At 39.3% G+C, this 15,824-nt stretch overlaps 1 protein-coding gene across 1 annotated transcript; it reads right to left on the reverse strand.

The window, feature by feature from the left end:
* Window positions 1-738: 738 nt before the first annotated feature.
* Window positions 739-14,773, reverse strand: alpk3b (alpha-kinase 3b). The gene is made up of 14 exons (XM_034679582.1): window positions 14,504-14,773; window positions 14,056-14,284; window positions 12,394-12,515; window positions 11,964-12,081; window positions 9,875-11,096; window positions 5,860-7,906; window positions 4,724-4,871; window positions 4,361-4,488; window positions 4,227-4,262; window positions 3,857-4,131; window positions 3,546-3,634; window positions 3,208-3,425; window positions 1,926-1,974; window positions 739-1,808 (listed from the first exon to the last, which is right to left on the reverse strand). Exons 2-14 carry the CDS (start codon window positions 14,181-14,183, stop codon window positions 1,493-1,495), a joined length of 4,896 nt encoding a protein of 1,631 aa, XP_034535473.1. The 5' UTR covers window positions 14,184-14,284; window positions 14,504-14,773; the 3' UTR covers window positions 739-1,492.
* Between the last annotated feature and the right edge of the window lie 1,051 nt (window positions 14,774-15,824).

Genomic DNA, 15,824 nt, shown 5'->3' on the forward strand with positions numbered 1-15,824 from the left:
TTATTCAAAGCTAAATTATCTGTAAAGCATTAGATGTAAGACAGAATGATAGTTGGATAGTACAGTTGATAAAACTGCTAGCATAGCTGTAAAATATTGCATCAATCTTTAGCTTTACCTATATGAGCACTGTTGTCATTTGTCATTCTCTAGATCTTGTGCATCACTTAAGTGTCACTGGAATGACAATGTAAAGCTTTTTTAGGTTGTTTTTTTATTCTGTTGGATAATAGAGAAAGGTAGAAACTATGTCTTAACAAGCAGTGATGCATTTATTAAGGATACTTGTACATTCTGTTCTCGTGTCGGTGTTACCAGTGAACTACTCTACTTCTTAATAAAGAAATCACATTGAAAGAGCATTAAAACGTTTGAAAAGCATCTCAGTTTAACTCTCTTTCAATGATAATGATTCTGAAATATTTTTAATAAGTGTAATCTTAACATGACTTAACTCAAATAGCTTTAACAAACTCTATAGCTAATGGGTGAATGTCACTATGACGGCAAGAAGAAATGTGAGTCCCCTCAGATAACAAGAGTGACAGATAACCCTGGTCACTTATCTCCCCCACTGATATATGATAATGAGAGAGTGCTGATATCAGAGAGACTGAGTGCGAAGGCTTTCATTACAGTGATTCAGTCCACTTCATAATATGCTGATTTCTATTAAGAATGACACTCAGAGTTTAAAAAGCACATGTCATGCACTTTCACAGCGTCCCCAAACACACATGGTGAAATATTATCTTTTATTTTACAGCCAGCAGTCAGGCAAAAGTGCCGTTTCTAAAAATGCAGTGCAATGTAGAGTAGCAAGTAAACATGACAGGTTACAAAATAAAAGCACAGCACCATTAGCCACTGTACAACAGTGTCATGTGACGCTACATTTGGCTTGTAAAATAAAAGGTTGTTTTCTTCTTCAGAAGTGCTGTACCCCCGGGACTTACTCTGTATTCATGTCATGATTTACTTCACTTGACACATAGCCTACATACAATGCCACTTGAGTTCACAAGATTTTCTGTTGCACATTCATTTAGGAAAAATACACTGACCTGAGATTAGGATTCACAATCTGTGACCTGCAATGGTTCATGGATTGGTAGAATACAAACCCAGGGAAGTGACTACTCACTATACACTGTACTCTCAACATATGATTTGTTGAATGTAAAACACATAATCACCACAACATGTGAAGGCAGCAATACACAGCAAGTGATTACGACAAGGAATGGTGGCTGTTAAATCAAAAAAGGCGTAACATTCATGAATCTCTTTCTTGCTCTCTGAATGGTTCTATAGCTTCTTTTGTCTTTCTCTCAGTTACTCCTGAGCATTTTTTCATCAGATTTATAAACAACAATAAATCACTTCATTACTTCATTCTGAAGACAAGCAATAGCATTTATCAGCATAGTGATCAGATTCTGCTCCTTTGAGGAAATCTGTAATCTCTCATGTCTTATGAGTGGTAAGTACTCTACTCCATCTGAACAGCTTTGGGTGCCTCAGTAGCGTTTTGCTGAGTGGGGGTGTTTCTGCCCTCTTGTTCACTCTTCCTGGGCATTCTGGGGCTGCCAGATGCTTTACGGACCGTCTGAGGGCTGGAGGATCCAGCTGCCGTTTTGCGTTGAAGTAATGGGCTCCTGGAGCCTTTAGGTTTCGCTGGCATCAACAAAGAGTCTATGACTTTTAGTGACTTCAGGCCAAGAAGACCACAGAAGTAGTTACACTGGTGTTGTGAGACAAACTGCTCAAAAACTTTAGGATTCCCTTCCACAGAGAGAGACAGATGCCTGCAGCAACACACACACAACAACACTAAATGTTACATGAGAATAAATGTAAATTACCTGCAAAATTAGGCTTTCACAGTGTGATTGGCTGGAACAACACAATATGAATATACTGACCCTGTTGATTTCACTGAAATTCCAACACTGGTGATCTTGGTGTCAACACCTGCAAAATTACACAATGTGATTACTTTTTTTCTTTGGTTCAGGGGAAACATATGTGGCAGAAAACATTGATTCACCACCACATTAAGTTCAGCTCAAAAACAAAAAGGACAGAAATACAGTATATCCTTCAGGGACCCAGAAAAATAAAAGTGTGAGAAATTCAGTCATTTCAGGATACGTTAAACCTTTAGGATGAAAAAAATCTGTCACAGTGATTTTTTATCATATAGACTTTGTGTTTATGTTTTTTTGGTATGTCCTTTGTAGCGGACACAAGGATGATAAAAGGTTACTTTTCTATATTTCTTGTATTTGGATCTGCATCAGATCAAAACTGCACTTCAACATTAGGTTCAAGTCAACAATAATGGAAATTAATTTAAAAGAAAAGTGAGTAAGCTTGAGCATTGTTTATCTTTCTGACCAATGCTCCGGGATACACTCTTTGTCAAAATTAACAGAACCACAATTTCATTTGCAGGAAAAGAAATGACTTAATTACAGTTATTTTTCTTGGCACTGATGGAGGCAAGAGGTCAGTGGCAGGTGTGTTTTTGAACTTCACTTGACCTCATTAAGTGGAGATTTTACCTGAGAAAATGTTTTTTACACTCAGCTAGTTCTCTGGTACTCCAGCTAATATGAGGGCTTTCATCAGTGGGCCATAGGCTCAGTCACCACTGGGTTAACTCATTTTGTGGGTGATTTGTTTAAGAAGCAAATCCACCACCCAGTCAGAGGGACACAAATTTATGTTATTTACAAATAGTTCACGAACAAATTAACTTTCTGACTGTAAATTAAAGCACTGAAAAAATCATATTAAAGCATAAAAGTACACCAAATTCACTATTTGGGTTGGAGTGTCTTGGAATTAGATCGATTATGTGGTTGATATAGTTGAGCTGTGTTCTGGTTTCCCGGACAGTTTCTCAAAAAGGTGCTAAGTTGACCAGCAGTTGGTCTGGTGACTATAGTACCATACAACCCCACTTCTGGAAAAAACAAACTATCCCTTTGAGAAGGTAAAACTTCATGAGGTCAGCAAACATTTTGCTCTTGTGTTTTTTCTTATTGTAAGTAAAATCCGATCCCTTAAAAGGGATGGTCCAGTGTATAATCCTTCATAATTCTTTTTTTGAGCTCTACATGTTCACCTTAAATTCAGTATGCTACTGTTTTTAAGAGAAGACATACTATTCTGCTCAGTTAAATTCTAGCATTTGCTTACCCTCTAGCCGAGTGAGGAGCAGATTGCCATTTGTCCACTGATAGATCCAATGCTGCAGGGTACAGCACTTCCGCTCCACCTCAGATCCTGTCTTCATATGGAGTCTGCCCGTATGATCCAGGACAAAGTATTTCTGATAGTCTCCTGTCAGATCAGCTTGCACTATGTTGTATGGGACAGTGTTTGCTGGGCGATACATCAAGTAGACTGGAATCACCCTGTGAAATAAAGATTGTTATGATATGAATAACCTTCACAGATGCTTAGTGACCTATGTACTGCAAATGTAATTCAAGAGGATGTTGACTTGAGATTTACAACAAATTGATTGCACTCACTCAAGACAGGGACCAAAATGTTCGTTCACTCTTGCCTCTGCGGAGAAGATCTTGCAGTACTCACGAGCCAGGTTCTGAATTTTACACTCCTGCATGCAGAACATTGGAAAATATATCCAGCAGAGATAAGCTCTACCTACGCCAATATATTTATTCAATCTTCATTGGATTAGAACCACAGTACTCCTACATGGGTGATGGGATGATGCCTGACTATCTGACTATCACACTTCACTTTGCTGGTGATATTTTGATCTATGCAAATTTAAGAAGAGGCAAATTAATCACAAGATCAAGTATTTCTGACGCACCTGCTTGATAATGTCCAGGTTCCTGTCAATGAGGCAGCTCTCTCCTTTGCCTCCATAGGCAATAGGATTGCATACTTTAATGACACATGTGTTGCCAGACTCGAACACAGGCTCCAGACCATATATGACCTTTGCCCTCCAGACTTTGTGTGAACATCCATCACCAATACGAGATTCCTGCATCATTATACGGCCAAATAATTTGTTACCCCAGACACCAGAATCAGCAACACCCCGGCTGAATATCATGGGTGTCATTTCGATTTCTTCCCCAACTGCACATAGAAAAGTATTAATAAATGTCAATGAGTGATTCAGTTTTCTGATGTTGGAACAAGTAGAAATCTGAGTACTTAAAATGTCATCTTACCACCAAGGTCCTCACGAAGAGACAGTCCAGCCAACACTGGAACATAGTGAGAAAAACAGAGTGAGAGTTGATGCAGCCTAGTGATGTATGCAAAAACAGGTTTTATTCCAAGTGTCGGGGAAAGGAATACTTACGATCTGCACTGAGGTGATAGTCTGTGGAGTCAGACCCATATTCATTTGTGATTGTACATCCGTACACACCCGAGTCTTTACATGATGCCTGAACAATGGCAAGGCTGACCTGAGTTTCATCCCCTGCACTGAGACACAAAAAAACAAAAAATAAAACAAAGGTGTCAAAACTGCTTTCTGGAGTTTTGCAGAAATATGATACCAATTTTGTCAAGTGGAGTAATTTGAAAAGTCTGTTTTTTATATTTAAGCTAAGACTTTGATTTAAAACAAAATATCAAATTAAAGAAATATGTAGTTTTTAATCCATCAGGATATTTCAGTCCATGCAGTGCTACAGCTATTCTAATACTGGGTACTAACCTTCTTTTCATCTGAGCAATCCCCTCTTCGTTTCTGGACCATTTGATGGTAGAATCACCAAGAACGTTAAAGAACTGGCACCACAGTTTCAAATGTCCGGAGGCCTCTGCATAAGTTTCCCCCCGGATCTTACGAATAACTTGAGGAGCTTAAGGAAAGGAGACCCAACACAGACAACATGTTTTAGATACACACTATCAAGGTGCCATATGTATCTAGTCTGAAGTAGCCATCATTATTGTCTTATCTTATCGTATCTTATCTTAGCTCTGGCAACAGAGCTTTTTTGGTATTATATGTGGCCAAAATATTGCAAAACACAAACAAACACTGTCTTATTGCATTTACTGTAAAAGTACTCTGCTTGGTGGTCAACAAAGGCTAATGTGCCACAGAGGCTATTATATTAAGACAAATGGGATGCCACTTCAGAAGCTATGCTAATATGAACAACAGGGCTGCGGGGCAGATTTGACAGCAAAGTTGAAATTTCACTGCATGAGATTTACAGGGGCTCTGACCAGAGTCTCTATCTATACAGCTTCATTGTACAAAGAATTCTTCTTCATAATTAATTTCCCAAAAAAATCTTAGAATCACAATGCTCTCTAAGATTTTTCTCTTTAAGTTGAGACGAGATCCTGGTAAAGATGAAAGTTATTCACTTCACATCTTTGAAAGAGCTCCTCAGAGAAAAACTGAAAGAGTACAGTGAGGAGGACTTTTAAAAGGGTTGAGAGTTTCACAAGTGGAGAGCCTACAGATTGGATCATGCAGTACCCCATCTCAAGGTTGAAATCACAAAGCATATTGTACTAATGTTTTTCAAGCGCAAAGATGCCCATAATGTTTTGCAGCTCCGTGCAGTTTACTTCTATTTTGCATCTGATAGTGGAGATGAGCAGCCAGCAACTTTACTCTCTGCTGCAGGGAGAGATGGGCACTATCATCCTGAGGTCCTCAATTCTATTCTGTCCCCGCAGAGATAAGGGGAGCTATGTTGTTACTTAATTTCTCTTTGTCAAATGGACCTATTTGTCTAAAGGCTTATATCTAGCTCGACCATGCTATCCAAGCCATTGCATAACATTTGCCACATGTTGGCCACCACACAGTTTTCATGAAGACTACTTTACCTTTGAATGGGTCTCGCTTGTCCTTCTCTGCTGGCTTCCCCTCAGTTTTGGGGGTTTGTATCTCCTGATTGGGCTGCTGGGTCGGTGCTTGAGTCTCAGGTGCCATCTTCTTCCTGCTGAAAAGCGGAGAATGCCTTTCTGCAGGAGAGGATGGCTCACTAGGTGGCTGTAGTAGAGGTGAGCGTCGTGAAAGACTCGGAGACGTAGAGAGGGTCACAGGACTTGGGGACAGTCTGCTGCTCTGTGTGGAAACTTCCTTTTTGGGGCTTTGATAATCAGCTGGTGGTGTGGGGTCTCTAGCCTCCTCAGGCTTGGCCTTGAGTAATGCGATTTTGCGTCTAGCCCCAGAGGCTAGCTCTTGTGGCGTGGCAGAGGGAATGGGAGAAGCACAGTTTCTTCTCTTTAATGATGGACTGGCTTCAGGAGTTGGACTGGCTAGTGAATCAGTCCTTGAGGAATCCCCATTATGGGAAATAAGTTGAACATTATTCTCTTGTGCATTTGTGCTAAGCAGACTTTCATTGGGCACACTTAAGAAACTTGGAGAAGAATTATTTTTGGCACTGTGATGTTCACTTTTGTATTGATCTGAAGGTGTTGGATACATTATTTCACTAACCCCCCTTTCAGTTTTGCTGCTGAGTTTAATCTCTGGAGTTAACCTTTGTGTGACGTCTATGCCTTTTCTAAGACCAGGTTCATCTTCAGCATGCTCCATAACAGTAATATTTGACCCTTGACTACCAGACTTTATAGGTGTCACTTTAAGTGGAGTCTCAGGTTCTTGAGTTACACCTTCAGAAAGTTCTGAAACTGATCTATTTGAAGGCAAAGGAGGTACATTGACATTTTCACTCCCTGAAAGGGAAACATCAGGGGAATGTTTTGGAGGAACCACAGCAGATGCTTTAGTTTCTGGGCAAATGTCCATTATGCATTCATTATATTCCCTGGCGCTACCATGAACTCCTGCAGTCTCTAATGTAGTGCCAGTTTCTTCCCCAGACATAGGTGGGATTACGATCAGATTCTGAGAAGGTGGTGAAGTTTCAACCTGACTTGCAATAAGTTCTTTATCCGTTTTATTCAGTTGATAGTAAACCTCCATTAGGGTCTCCTTTATATTCCTGAGAGGAGCAAAGTAAGTCTCAGTTCCCCTGTCGGGCACCGACTTCCTGGCTTCTGGTTTTAACTCCTCACATCTGTCAGTAGCAGGGTGATCTTGCACGTTGTCAGCATGGAACGGTATGGTGTTCAATGAACTCTCAAGAGTGGACTCAAGAGCCTTTATTTGTGATCTCAGAAGCTCAGCTATTGATATAACTCTTGGAACAGGCGTTGGAAATTCTTTGAATTCATGACCCAGTGGTTGGCAAACGTTTTTGTTTTCTTGGGTTTTTGTTTGGAGTGGCAGAGCTGAGCTCAGATTGGGTATTTCTGAAGTACTCTCCTCTACATGTTTTGCCATGGGAGCATTCTTCTCACTATCTTTACCAGCTGCATTTACAATAACATCGGTTTGCTGATCTGCTGCCTCTGTAATCTCTACTGATTGCTCAGTCGAATTTAGAGCAGGAGTTTCTGTCTCCATTTCAACTACCCTCTCCTTTGGTGCCCACCTGTCAGACTGCACTGATAACCTACCTACCTCATCACCCTCTACCTTCTCATCAACTTGTGCCTCCGTGCTTTCAACAGTTTTTATGGCTGTATCATCTTGGCTTTGCTTGGCGCTGGGAGAAACGCTACACCCTCGGGAGTTCTCAGCATGACCAGGGCTTTGGAGGGATGACTTCTGTAGGTCTGTATAAAGCACCGTAGGGCTCTCATTTGATCCCCTGGTATGATCCTGTGTGTCCTGTGTCATTTTGTCAGCAGCTGCTTGAGGAACACTTTGCAAAGAATGGGTCTGGATGTCATCTGTCAATGTCTCTTTTACAGATGGAGTCTTTCGTGTTCGTTGTGCATCCATTGTAAGCTGGGCGAATGGGAGCTCAAGGATGACAGGTGCGTCATTCCTGTTCATCTTTGTATGGGCCGGTGTAACCTTGGGACAAAACACATCAGAGGTTTCCATGCTGTAAATACTCATCCCTAGCTATGCTGAACATGGATAAACACATGTAATTTTAAAAACAGCAACACTGTAACCAGCAACAAACAGAACAGAATTGAAAGACCTTCAAGCAAAAAATAAATTTATGAACACAAGAATAGATTTTAGTAAATGATGGAAATCTTTCTTCCGCCTGTTCTGATGGAAATGTTTACATAAATGTCAGAGGAAAGGGTCCAAAAACGTAAATATTTGCACTAGAAGTTTTTCTTTTATGTTAGTTTATAGAAAATCTTGTGAACAAATCTTCGAAGATTTCTTAAGTAGTGCAAAGTTGAATAAAAAAATCTGAAGTTTTAAACTTTCAAGCCTTTCAAACGAGAGGCGAAACATCTTCAAGAACTTTTACCAAGTCAAGTTGTTTTTGATCAAACTTCAAATTACTAAAACCTAGATGTACGTACTGACATTTCTCCTATAATTCTTTAACTTGAAGAGGCAAACATGTGAATTCCATGATGGGCTAATATTGGTTTGCGGCTCTGCTTTGCACAATCCCTCCAAAATTGCGCAGTTGACTATATTTGGTACAGCTCAGTGCTTTACAAGCACCCGAGAGAGCATTAACTCCCAATAAAGTATGTTATTGAGCTGAAACTGCTTTTAAATTAGCATGAGGGGTCCCCTGTGTCATATGTCACTATCATAGATACACTTGGAAACAAGCCATGTAATAGTTCAAAGGTCACTGTACTGTGTTCATTCAAATTGCAGCAGCATAAAGAGACTTTAAAAAACATGGCCATTAAAATAATATTATTTAAAAGTACATTCATATTCTGCATCATTGCTAATGCTTCAAGTTTTTATTGCTTTCTATACATCTAACTCTGATACTGCACAGCCTGTTCACATGTATGGATGCTATTTTATGTTTAAGTGTTGCTGGAGAGGAATGTGAGTCATTTTAAGAGGTGCTTCAGCCATCCAGAGCTTCTCTCAGCACTCAGTGCTGTTAGAGTTTGGCCATGCAGATAGTGACAGGATGATTGCATAGGCAGTGCAATTAAAGTTCACAATCTAAACAGTGAAGCAAAGCTTAATCATGACTATTAAAGAAACCTTGAAGTATATAATGTTCTTATTGTAAAAGCAGTATTTTTCTTCATTCTGTGACAGAATGGTGTGTATTTAATCTATAGTCAGAGACTCAACATATGTCATTACCTCTGTTACCACCACCCTCATCACATATTTAGACATTAAGGACAATGCTACTTTCTGATGCAGAACAACTCTGTCTGTTAAAAACTGAACTCATTTGTGTTGAGTATCTGCTACAGCACATCTGCTCCAAGCTAGCTTAGTTGCTATACTAGCTTACCCTTGGCAGAGAATTGAACCAGAAGAAAACAGCTAGCTTGCCTTTTGTCCGTTAATTATTTATTTATTTATTTTTGTCAGAACTTGTTCAGTCAGTGTTTGTCAAAAGTTGTTTAATCCATTGGAACTTAAGTGTTTAAACAACCTTTAGCATCTAACAGATCCAGGCTAGCTAATTCCCCATGTCCCTGGTCTTACTAAACTAAGCTGACAGTCAATATGAGTGTAAGACAGATCTGATTTCTCTTATCCAACTCTTGGCATGCAAGTGAAAAGGCAAATTTCCAAAAATATGAATCTATTGCTTCAGAAGAAATCAGCTTTTTCCATATGCTACCATGACAGAGCACTGAAAAATAATTCTGCATTTCTGGGAAGGCTAAACTCTGACACCATATCAAATGCACTGCATTAGTATACCTGTTTCATCTGTCAACATGTGCGTCATTTAATTCTTGTCACACAGCAGGGCATACTTGTAGAAGCTATTAATAGCTGAAGCATGGTTGTGTTACTTATGAGGCCTGTGTTGGCAGCACAAAGCACTTATGAGCTCATGCAGCAAACCTCACCCACCTCACTCGGCAGCCCTGGCCCAGACACAGAGACATTTTTTTGGCAGGGGCTTGTTTCCGTCTCAGACAGCTGATCTGCGACCTGTTTACATGGACGCTGAGGTAAAATGGTTGAGCTTTCACATGGTGCATTCGTTGACTGAACGTCTCTGTGGGCTACAGATCCCCCAGTTGAAGTACTTGACTTCTTGTCAACATCCATTGGTGAAACAAGTGCTGTCTTAGAGATGTCCTCTTTAACTTTACTTCTGATTTGTTGTTTTGCTTCTGCAGCACTTTGCTGTAGTTGTGCTGAGTTAAAATGAGGGCTTCTGTTCTGCATTTCCAACTTTTTCTCCTTATCCCTGCTTGCAGTGTCCTTCTCATGCTTTGCAGCTTGTCTCCCTTTAGTTCCTGGAGAAGTAAGCTGTTCTTTGTGTTTAGGCAATGTTATCTCAACAGGTACAGTTTTATTCTCTGAAGGCCTTTCAGCATGCAATACCTCCACAGTTTCTGATTTCTGAGGTTGTTCCTTCACTCTTCTGTGGTTTGAATCCACGGCTGATGAAGAAACAGTATTCTCTACTTCCATAACCTCTTCTGAATTTCTTTCAGGTGGCACTTGCTCTTTAAGGGGCCGAGGTGCAGATGTTACAGCCCTTCTCTCCTCAGTTGTCCTCTCTCCTGGTGTGTCTGGTTTTGCAACTTTGGCATTGCTGGAAATTTTGAGCTTCTTTTTGACAAAGGGAGTTTTGGGTTTGTGTGCTGTGAAGATCTTTTGGGGAGAGTCATATATGTATGTCCCACTCTTGTTCATGTTTTCACTTATGTCCTGTCCATTAGTTACAGCAGACACTGATCCATTAATGATGGGGGCAGGCTTTTGCTCCACCTCCTCTGCCACGGCCTCCTGTAACCTGGCCTCTGTGTCCACAGCCACTGTCTGAGGGCTCATCTCATTGCTCTCATCCTCAGTGGAGCTTGGTGCACTAAGAAAGGCGTCCATTGTGGATCGCCTCTTCCTCTGCGTGCGGTCTGGACTGATGGTTCGAAGCGGCTCCTGGTTTTCTTTACCTTCAACTTCCCTGCGTTTGTTCTCAGCCTTCTGTTTGAGCTTGCCAAAGTAGCGCTGGTGGATCTTATACTCGTTAAACTCACCCACCTCAAGCACTCCAGAACAGGCCACAATACCTTTACTATTGCTGGCTGAGGCCTGATATATAGCTGCATCATCCACAGTGCAACTGCAAAGAGAAGCCCACTTAAATTACCTTCATTAGAATGAAGCCAATCTCAATGATTAAAATTAGCATTGCTGATGTGTTGCCGAACTCTGTGATACACTTTTTGTTATAAGACATAATACACCATTATGCCTATGGGGTGCCGTTTGTAGTTGTGCACACTGAAAATGACACAACGATTCTCCACATCTAATTCCAAAACGTCATAAAAACGTTAATTTGATTTTTAAAAGTAACGTTTTTATCACATTAACAGCAATAGTTGTGATCTTCTTCACATGTGAATCATATATTTAAATCACAATCACTGTTAAATCCAAATTTTAAAGATAAAAATAAATGTTAAATATTAAATATAAATCTTAAATATAAATATACATTTTAAATCTAATGTTTAAATATAAATCTTAATGTTAAATATTAAATATACATGTTAAATATAAATGTTACATGTTGCTCTTCAATCCAAAATATTTAGCTTATATGAAAATTCACACTGTTACCTAGCGGAAATACTGAAATAAAAGCTTCATAAAGCGATGCAGACTTAGCAATAGCAACTTAGTTTGTCTGCTACATACACTGGGTCTGGGTCAGTACTGTCTCTGAGCGTTGTGAAATCTCTTTATGGCCTCCAAAACTGCCTTGCAACATTTTTTATAGCGGGCAGTCCGGCTAGTACCCGTAGGAGTCAGTACTGACTTATTATGGTTAGGATCCTATCTGTATCGCTTAATGAAGCTTTTATTTTGGTACTAACGTAGCCCCATACAAATTCACACAAATATCACACATAAAGGCACCGTCATGGGGCCTTTATGAACAATTAGAGTCACACGTCAGATCAGTGTTTCTAGATATACTTACTTGTAAATGTGCAAGGAATGGTTTTGTCCATTGCGGAATATCTCATATTTAGGCAATCCACAAAATCGGTCTAACTGCTTATCATCCTTATACCAAATAACTTGGGGAGTTGGGTGGCCTAAAGAAAAAAAAGAAAATAACATTAGATCAAAAAATTATTGTTTCAACCAGAAGAAAGTCCCAGTTTAGTTTAAAATTGCTTTGTTGCATTAAAATAAGGGAAAACTGGACGTATTACTCATGCCTTGCAGAATACCTATTTCCAGATGTCATGTTCAGAACACCTCTTTTTAGACATTTGTTTACATTCACACTGAAATGTAATTTTTCATAATGTACTGTGATTTTACAGTAATATCCAAATTAAAAGCATCTGTCACAAAGCATGGTACAGTGTAACTAACACTGTAAACAATGAAGCAGTGTTTACCAGTAACCAAACAAGAGAACTTCACATTGCAGTTCTCAGACACAGCTTTGGACTTGAGGGTGAGTTCAAAGGATGGCTGTGTTTCCTCCGTTAACTGCGCCATCACACTGCAGAGGGTACTCCTGTGCCAGAAAACAGAGCTGGTCAGTCCAGTTCTTAGGCTATTTCTTTTTGCAGTATTAATGTTATTCCATACATACTGGATTATTATTTTGTGTTGAGCAGTTTCCCTACACAAGAGCTGAAGTTTTAGCCTGAGTGACTTTCAAGGCTGACTGATTTACAGCTTTGAGTTTGTGAAAGGTCAAAGAAAGTTTGAGAAAGGTCTATTTTACTGTGCTGTGAGCAACTGTTGCAGGAAACGAGACAGTTATGAGTGAGCATTTCAAGAAAGGTAACATTTTCAAAATTTATATAGCTGCTATGCTTTTCATAGTTTTGCTCTTAATGTGCTTTATTAGTTACACAGCATGCAAACACAATACCCTAAACAATTAACACATTTACTTGATATTTAGCACCTATTGTGAGAAGTGAAGAAAACAGAAGGAATACTATTAAAAGTGTGTAATTTGTGATCTTTGACTTCTATAGCTTAACAAGTCTTTGGCATGGTCATTGATGAAATAATTATTCCATATGACATTAATTATAACAATGAGTCTTAGTGAAAATAATGAAGAGGTCAAGAGTAATGAACCATAATAGCATGTGGAAGTGTGAAGGACATGTAACATCCATACAAACAAACAAACACTGGCATAAAATAACACAAAGTGATAGCCTTGCATGCATATGAAAGCATGCTGTTTAATTGAAGTTAAAGGATACTTTTACACTTCACTGCATGTAACTAATGATTAAGCAAACAACACGTCACTAATTCTTCTGTGCCATATGCATGCAATAATGAATGTGCGGTGTTTCTGTTCTGACCCTTGTTTAAAATAGTTGATCTATTGCATATATATGAAAATTTGCAAAAATGATGTTGATAAAATTATGGATTTTAAAAGTTTAAAAAATGTTTTGGTTTTGAGCTAAAATGTGTCAAACAACATTTTATGTTAATCTATTTGGAAAACTGTATTTCATTTAAATACTGCCAAATTACGAAGAACTAAAAAGGAAGCTTATAAAGTTGCTGATTCTCCAAAATGTTAATAATTTTAGGATTATGGTTTCGCGGTTAAAAACAGAAGAAAAAAGTGGTCTTCAAGTCAAGAAACCTGCTTTGCCACTGCCTGAAAAGAAATCACTGCTATTCTCACAGAAGACTTTAAACAGAGTTCTACTTTAAACTGGCTACTACTTTGAAGACTTGAACCCTTAAGTCAACACCCCTGGTTGGATGAAAACAAATCTTTCCATGCAGAAGGTGTTGTTTGCGTAATGCATGATGCAAACGGGACCCCCGTTTCATAACTGAGATGCTGCTCTTAATCAGCAGTTTATTAAAACCCCAGTCCCCATGGCAACAAAGAAAGACACAACATCCAAACCACTGTCATGTGAGGATTGGTAAACTGATAGCTGTTTATGTATCGCAGAATAAATGAAGATTAACAGGATCCCCATGCGGAAAAGTTTTAACAAGTATATGATGGATTACATTTCATCAAAGAGGACACACCACACTATGCACTAATCTTGGAAGACTACCTGTTTTCTGGCCTCACGTTGGAGAGGTAACTGCAGTTACCAGTTCGGCCGTTACCGTTGCTTTCATCCCCACTGCTCGACCTTCCATTTCCAAAAGAGCCACGTGACGTTATCCTCCGTGAACCCATTGTTCAACAGATAAAAGTATAGTCCAGAAAAAAAAAGTTCTCCAGGAGAAAAAAAACAAGTTTATGTTTCTTTTTGGCTTTCCAGAGAAGTGAAAAAAGAGCTACAACAGAGAAGAGTGAAAACATGAGAGTGAGTAACTCTGTGACGAACAGAACTTTAGAAGTTATATAAGATCAACTTTTACATCAACAAAAAAAACATAGTATTTGTCTCCAGTTTGAGATTAAAAGCACAGACATCTGTAAGAGATGCTCTGTAAAAGCACACTTGCATTCTTATTATTTACTTAACAACAGTTTATTTTCAACAGTTAACTCACCGTCTACAGGTCCTTTCCCTCGTTTGACTGATACCCCCAGGCACTGACTTAAGGCTCTGACAATTTCCAATCAAACATGAGCATGCGTAGGCTGCTGGACTATTTATAGTTGGCCTGCAAATAGGCACAAGAGCACATCACACTTTCCAAAAGTCTCCTTTGGACCATTTCACAAAAAACAATCTGCAAGCTCTGAAAAGCCATGTAGTGAGAGTTCTGCTCAAAATCAAGAACTACACTTTTGAACACGTAGCCACAATAAATCCTGGTCAGATCCAAGGTCAATCTGTTTGGTAGTTCCCCAAATAGGAGGAGAGGCTTAAACAAATCAGGGCGATGGGTTTTTCTCCTCTGTCCTCGGTGGACAACACGCACTGAGAGAAGAGAGGGAACACTTGTGTGCTCATAGTTGGCTGCTGCTCTTCTTCTCAAAGTTTTTATCTTCTGTTGTAAAGAATCATATGAGCCTGTCAGTCAGGAGGATGACGCCTTCACTTTTAAGTCCATCCATATGAGTGTTACATTCTCCCAGTCATCCAGTCACAGGGTCATTTTCCACACAGGAAAGTGGGGAGCTATAATGACATCAGTTTATAGCTTGTTGCTAAAGAGTTGACGCAAAACTCAACAGAAACAGGACATAATGACATTTTTTGGCTTCAGGAATATACAAGTGTCTTAATATTAGAGGCTACCATACTTTCTGGCATGCATTGTCTAATGAGTGACAATTGTGTTGGACCCCAGAGGGAAAGCAGTAGGAATAGAACTGCCTTATATAGGCTGATCCCACCAACTGCCAAAGAGCTATGTGCTCTTATCTTTGCGTAAGCATGCACAGACTCGCAGAAAAACACACGCACACACACACACACGCACGCACGCACGCACGCACGCACGCACGCACGCACACACACACACACACACACACACACACACACACACACACACACATCAGTGACATGCGCTTAAACTTGTTTAGTATATTTTTTTCACTTTCCAAGAGTTTTAAAAATGTATTTTGCTAAATATGATCCTTATACAAGTTTTAAAAATATTTATATCTGTTTTTTATCGTCATTAAACAAAAAAAAATAAAATTATTCTGTGAAATAAAATATTTCAAAATGAGCTGTTCGAAGGTTTTATATTCTATTGTGATATTATTTGATTGTAAACAAACTCCAAACTCTCCTAACCTTTTTTGGACTGATGATAAGTGGTACTAGTTCTACCAAAGTACTACAGCCTCGTAGACATGCCTCTAGGCCCTATGTTCAGATATTTTAATTATTTGGTTCCATCCATCATGGTGTCCAAC

The sequence above is a fragment of the Notolabrus celidotus genome, chromosome 3 (genome assembly GCF_009762535.1).
Source record: "Notolabrus celidotus isolate fNotCel1 chromosome 3, fNotCel1.pri, whole genome shotgun sequence".
Lineage (NCBI taxonomy): Eukaryota > Metazoa > Chordata > Actinopteri > Labriformes > Labridae > Notolabrus > Notolabrus celidotus.

Coding starts and splice junctions, on each gene's coding strand:
- alpk3b (XM_034679582.1), bottom strand. CDS start 14,183: ATGGGTTCACGGAGGATAACGTCACGTGGCTCTTTTGGAAATGGAAGG. Junction 12,516..14,055: donor AACGTGAGGCCAGAAAACAG/GTAGTCTTCCAA, acceptor TTTCTGGCACAG/GAGTACCCTCTGCAGTGTGA. Junction 7,907..9,874: donor GGCCAGGGCTGCCGAGTGAG/GTGGGTGAGGTT, acceptor TTTTGTCCCAAG/GTTACACCGGCCCATACAAA.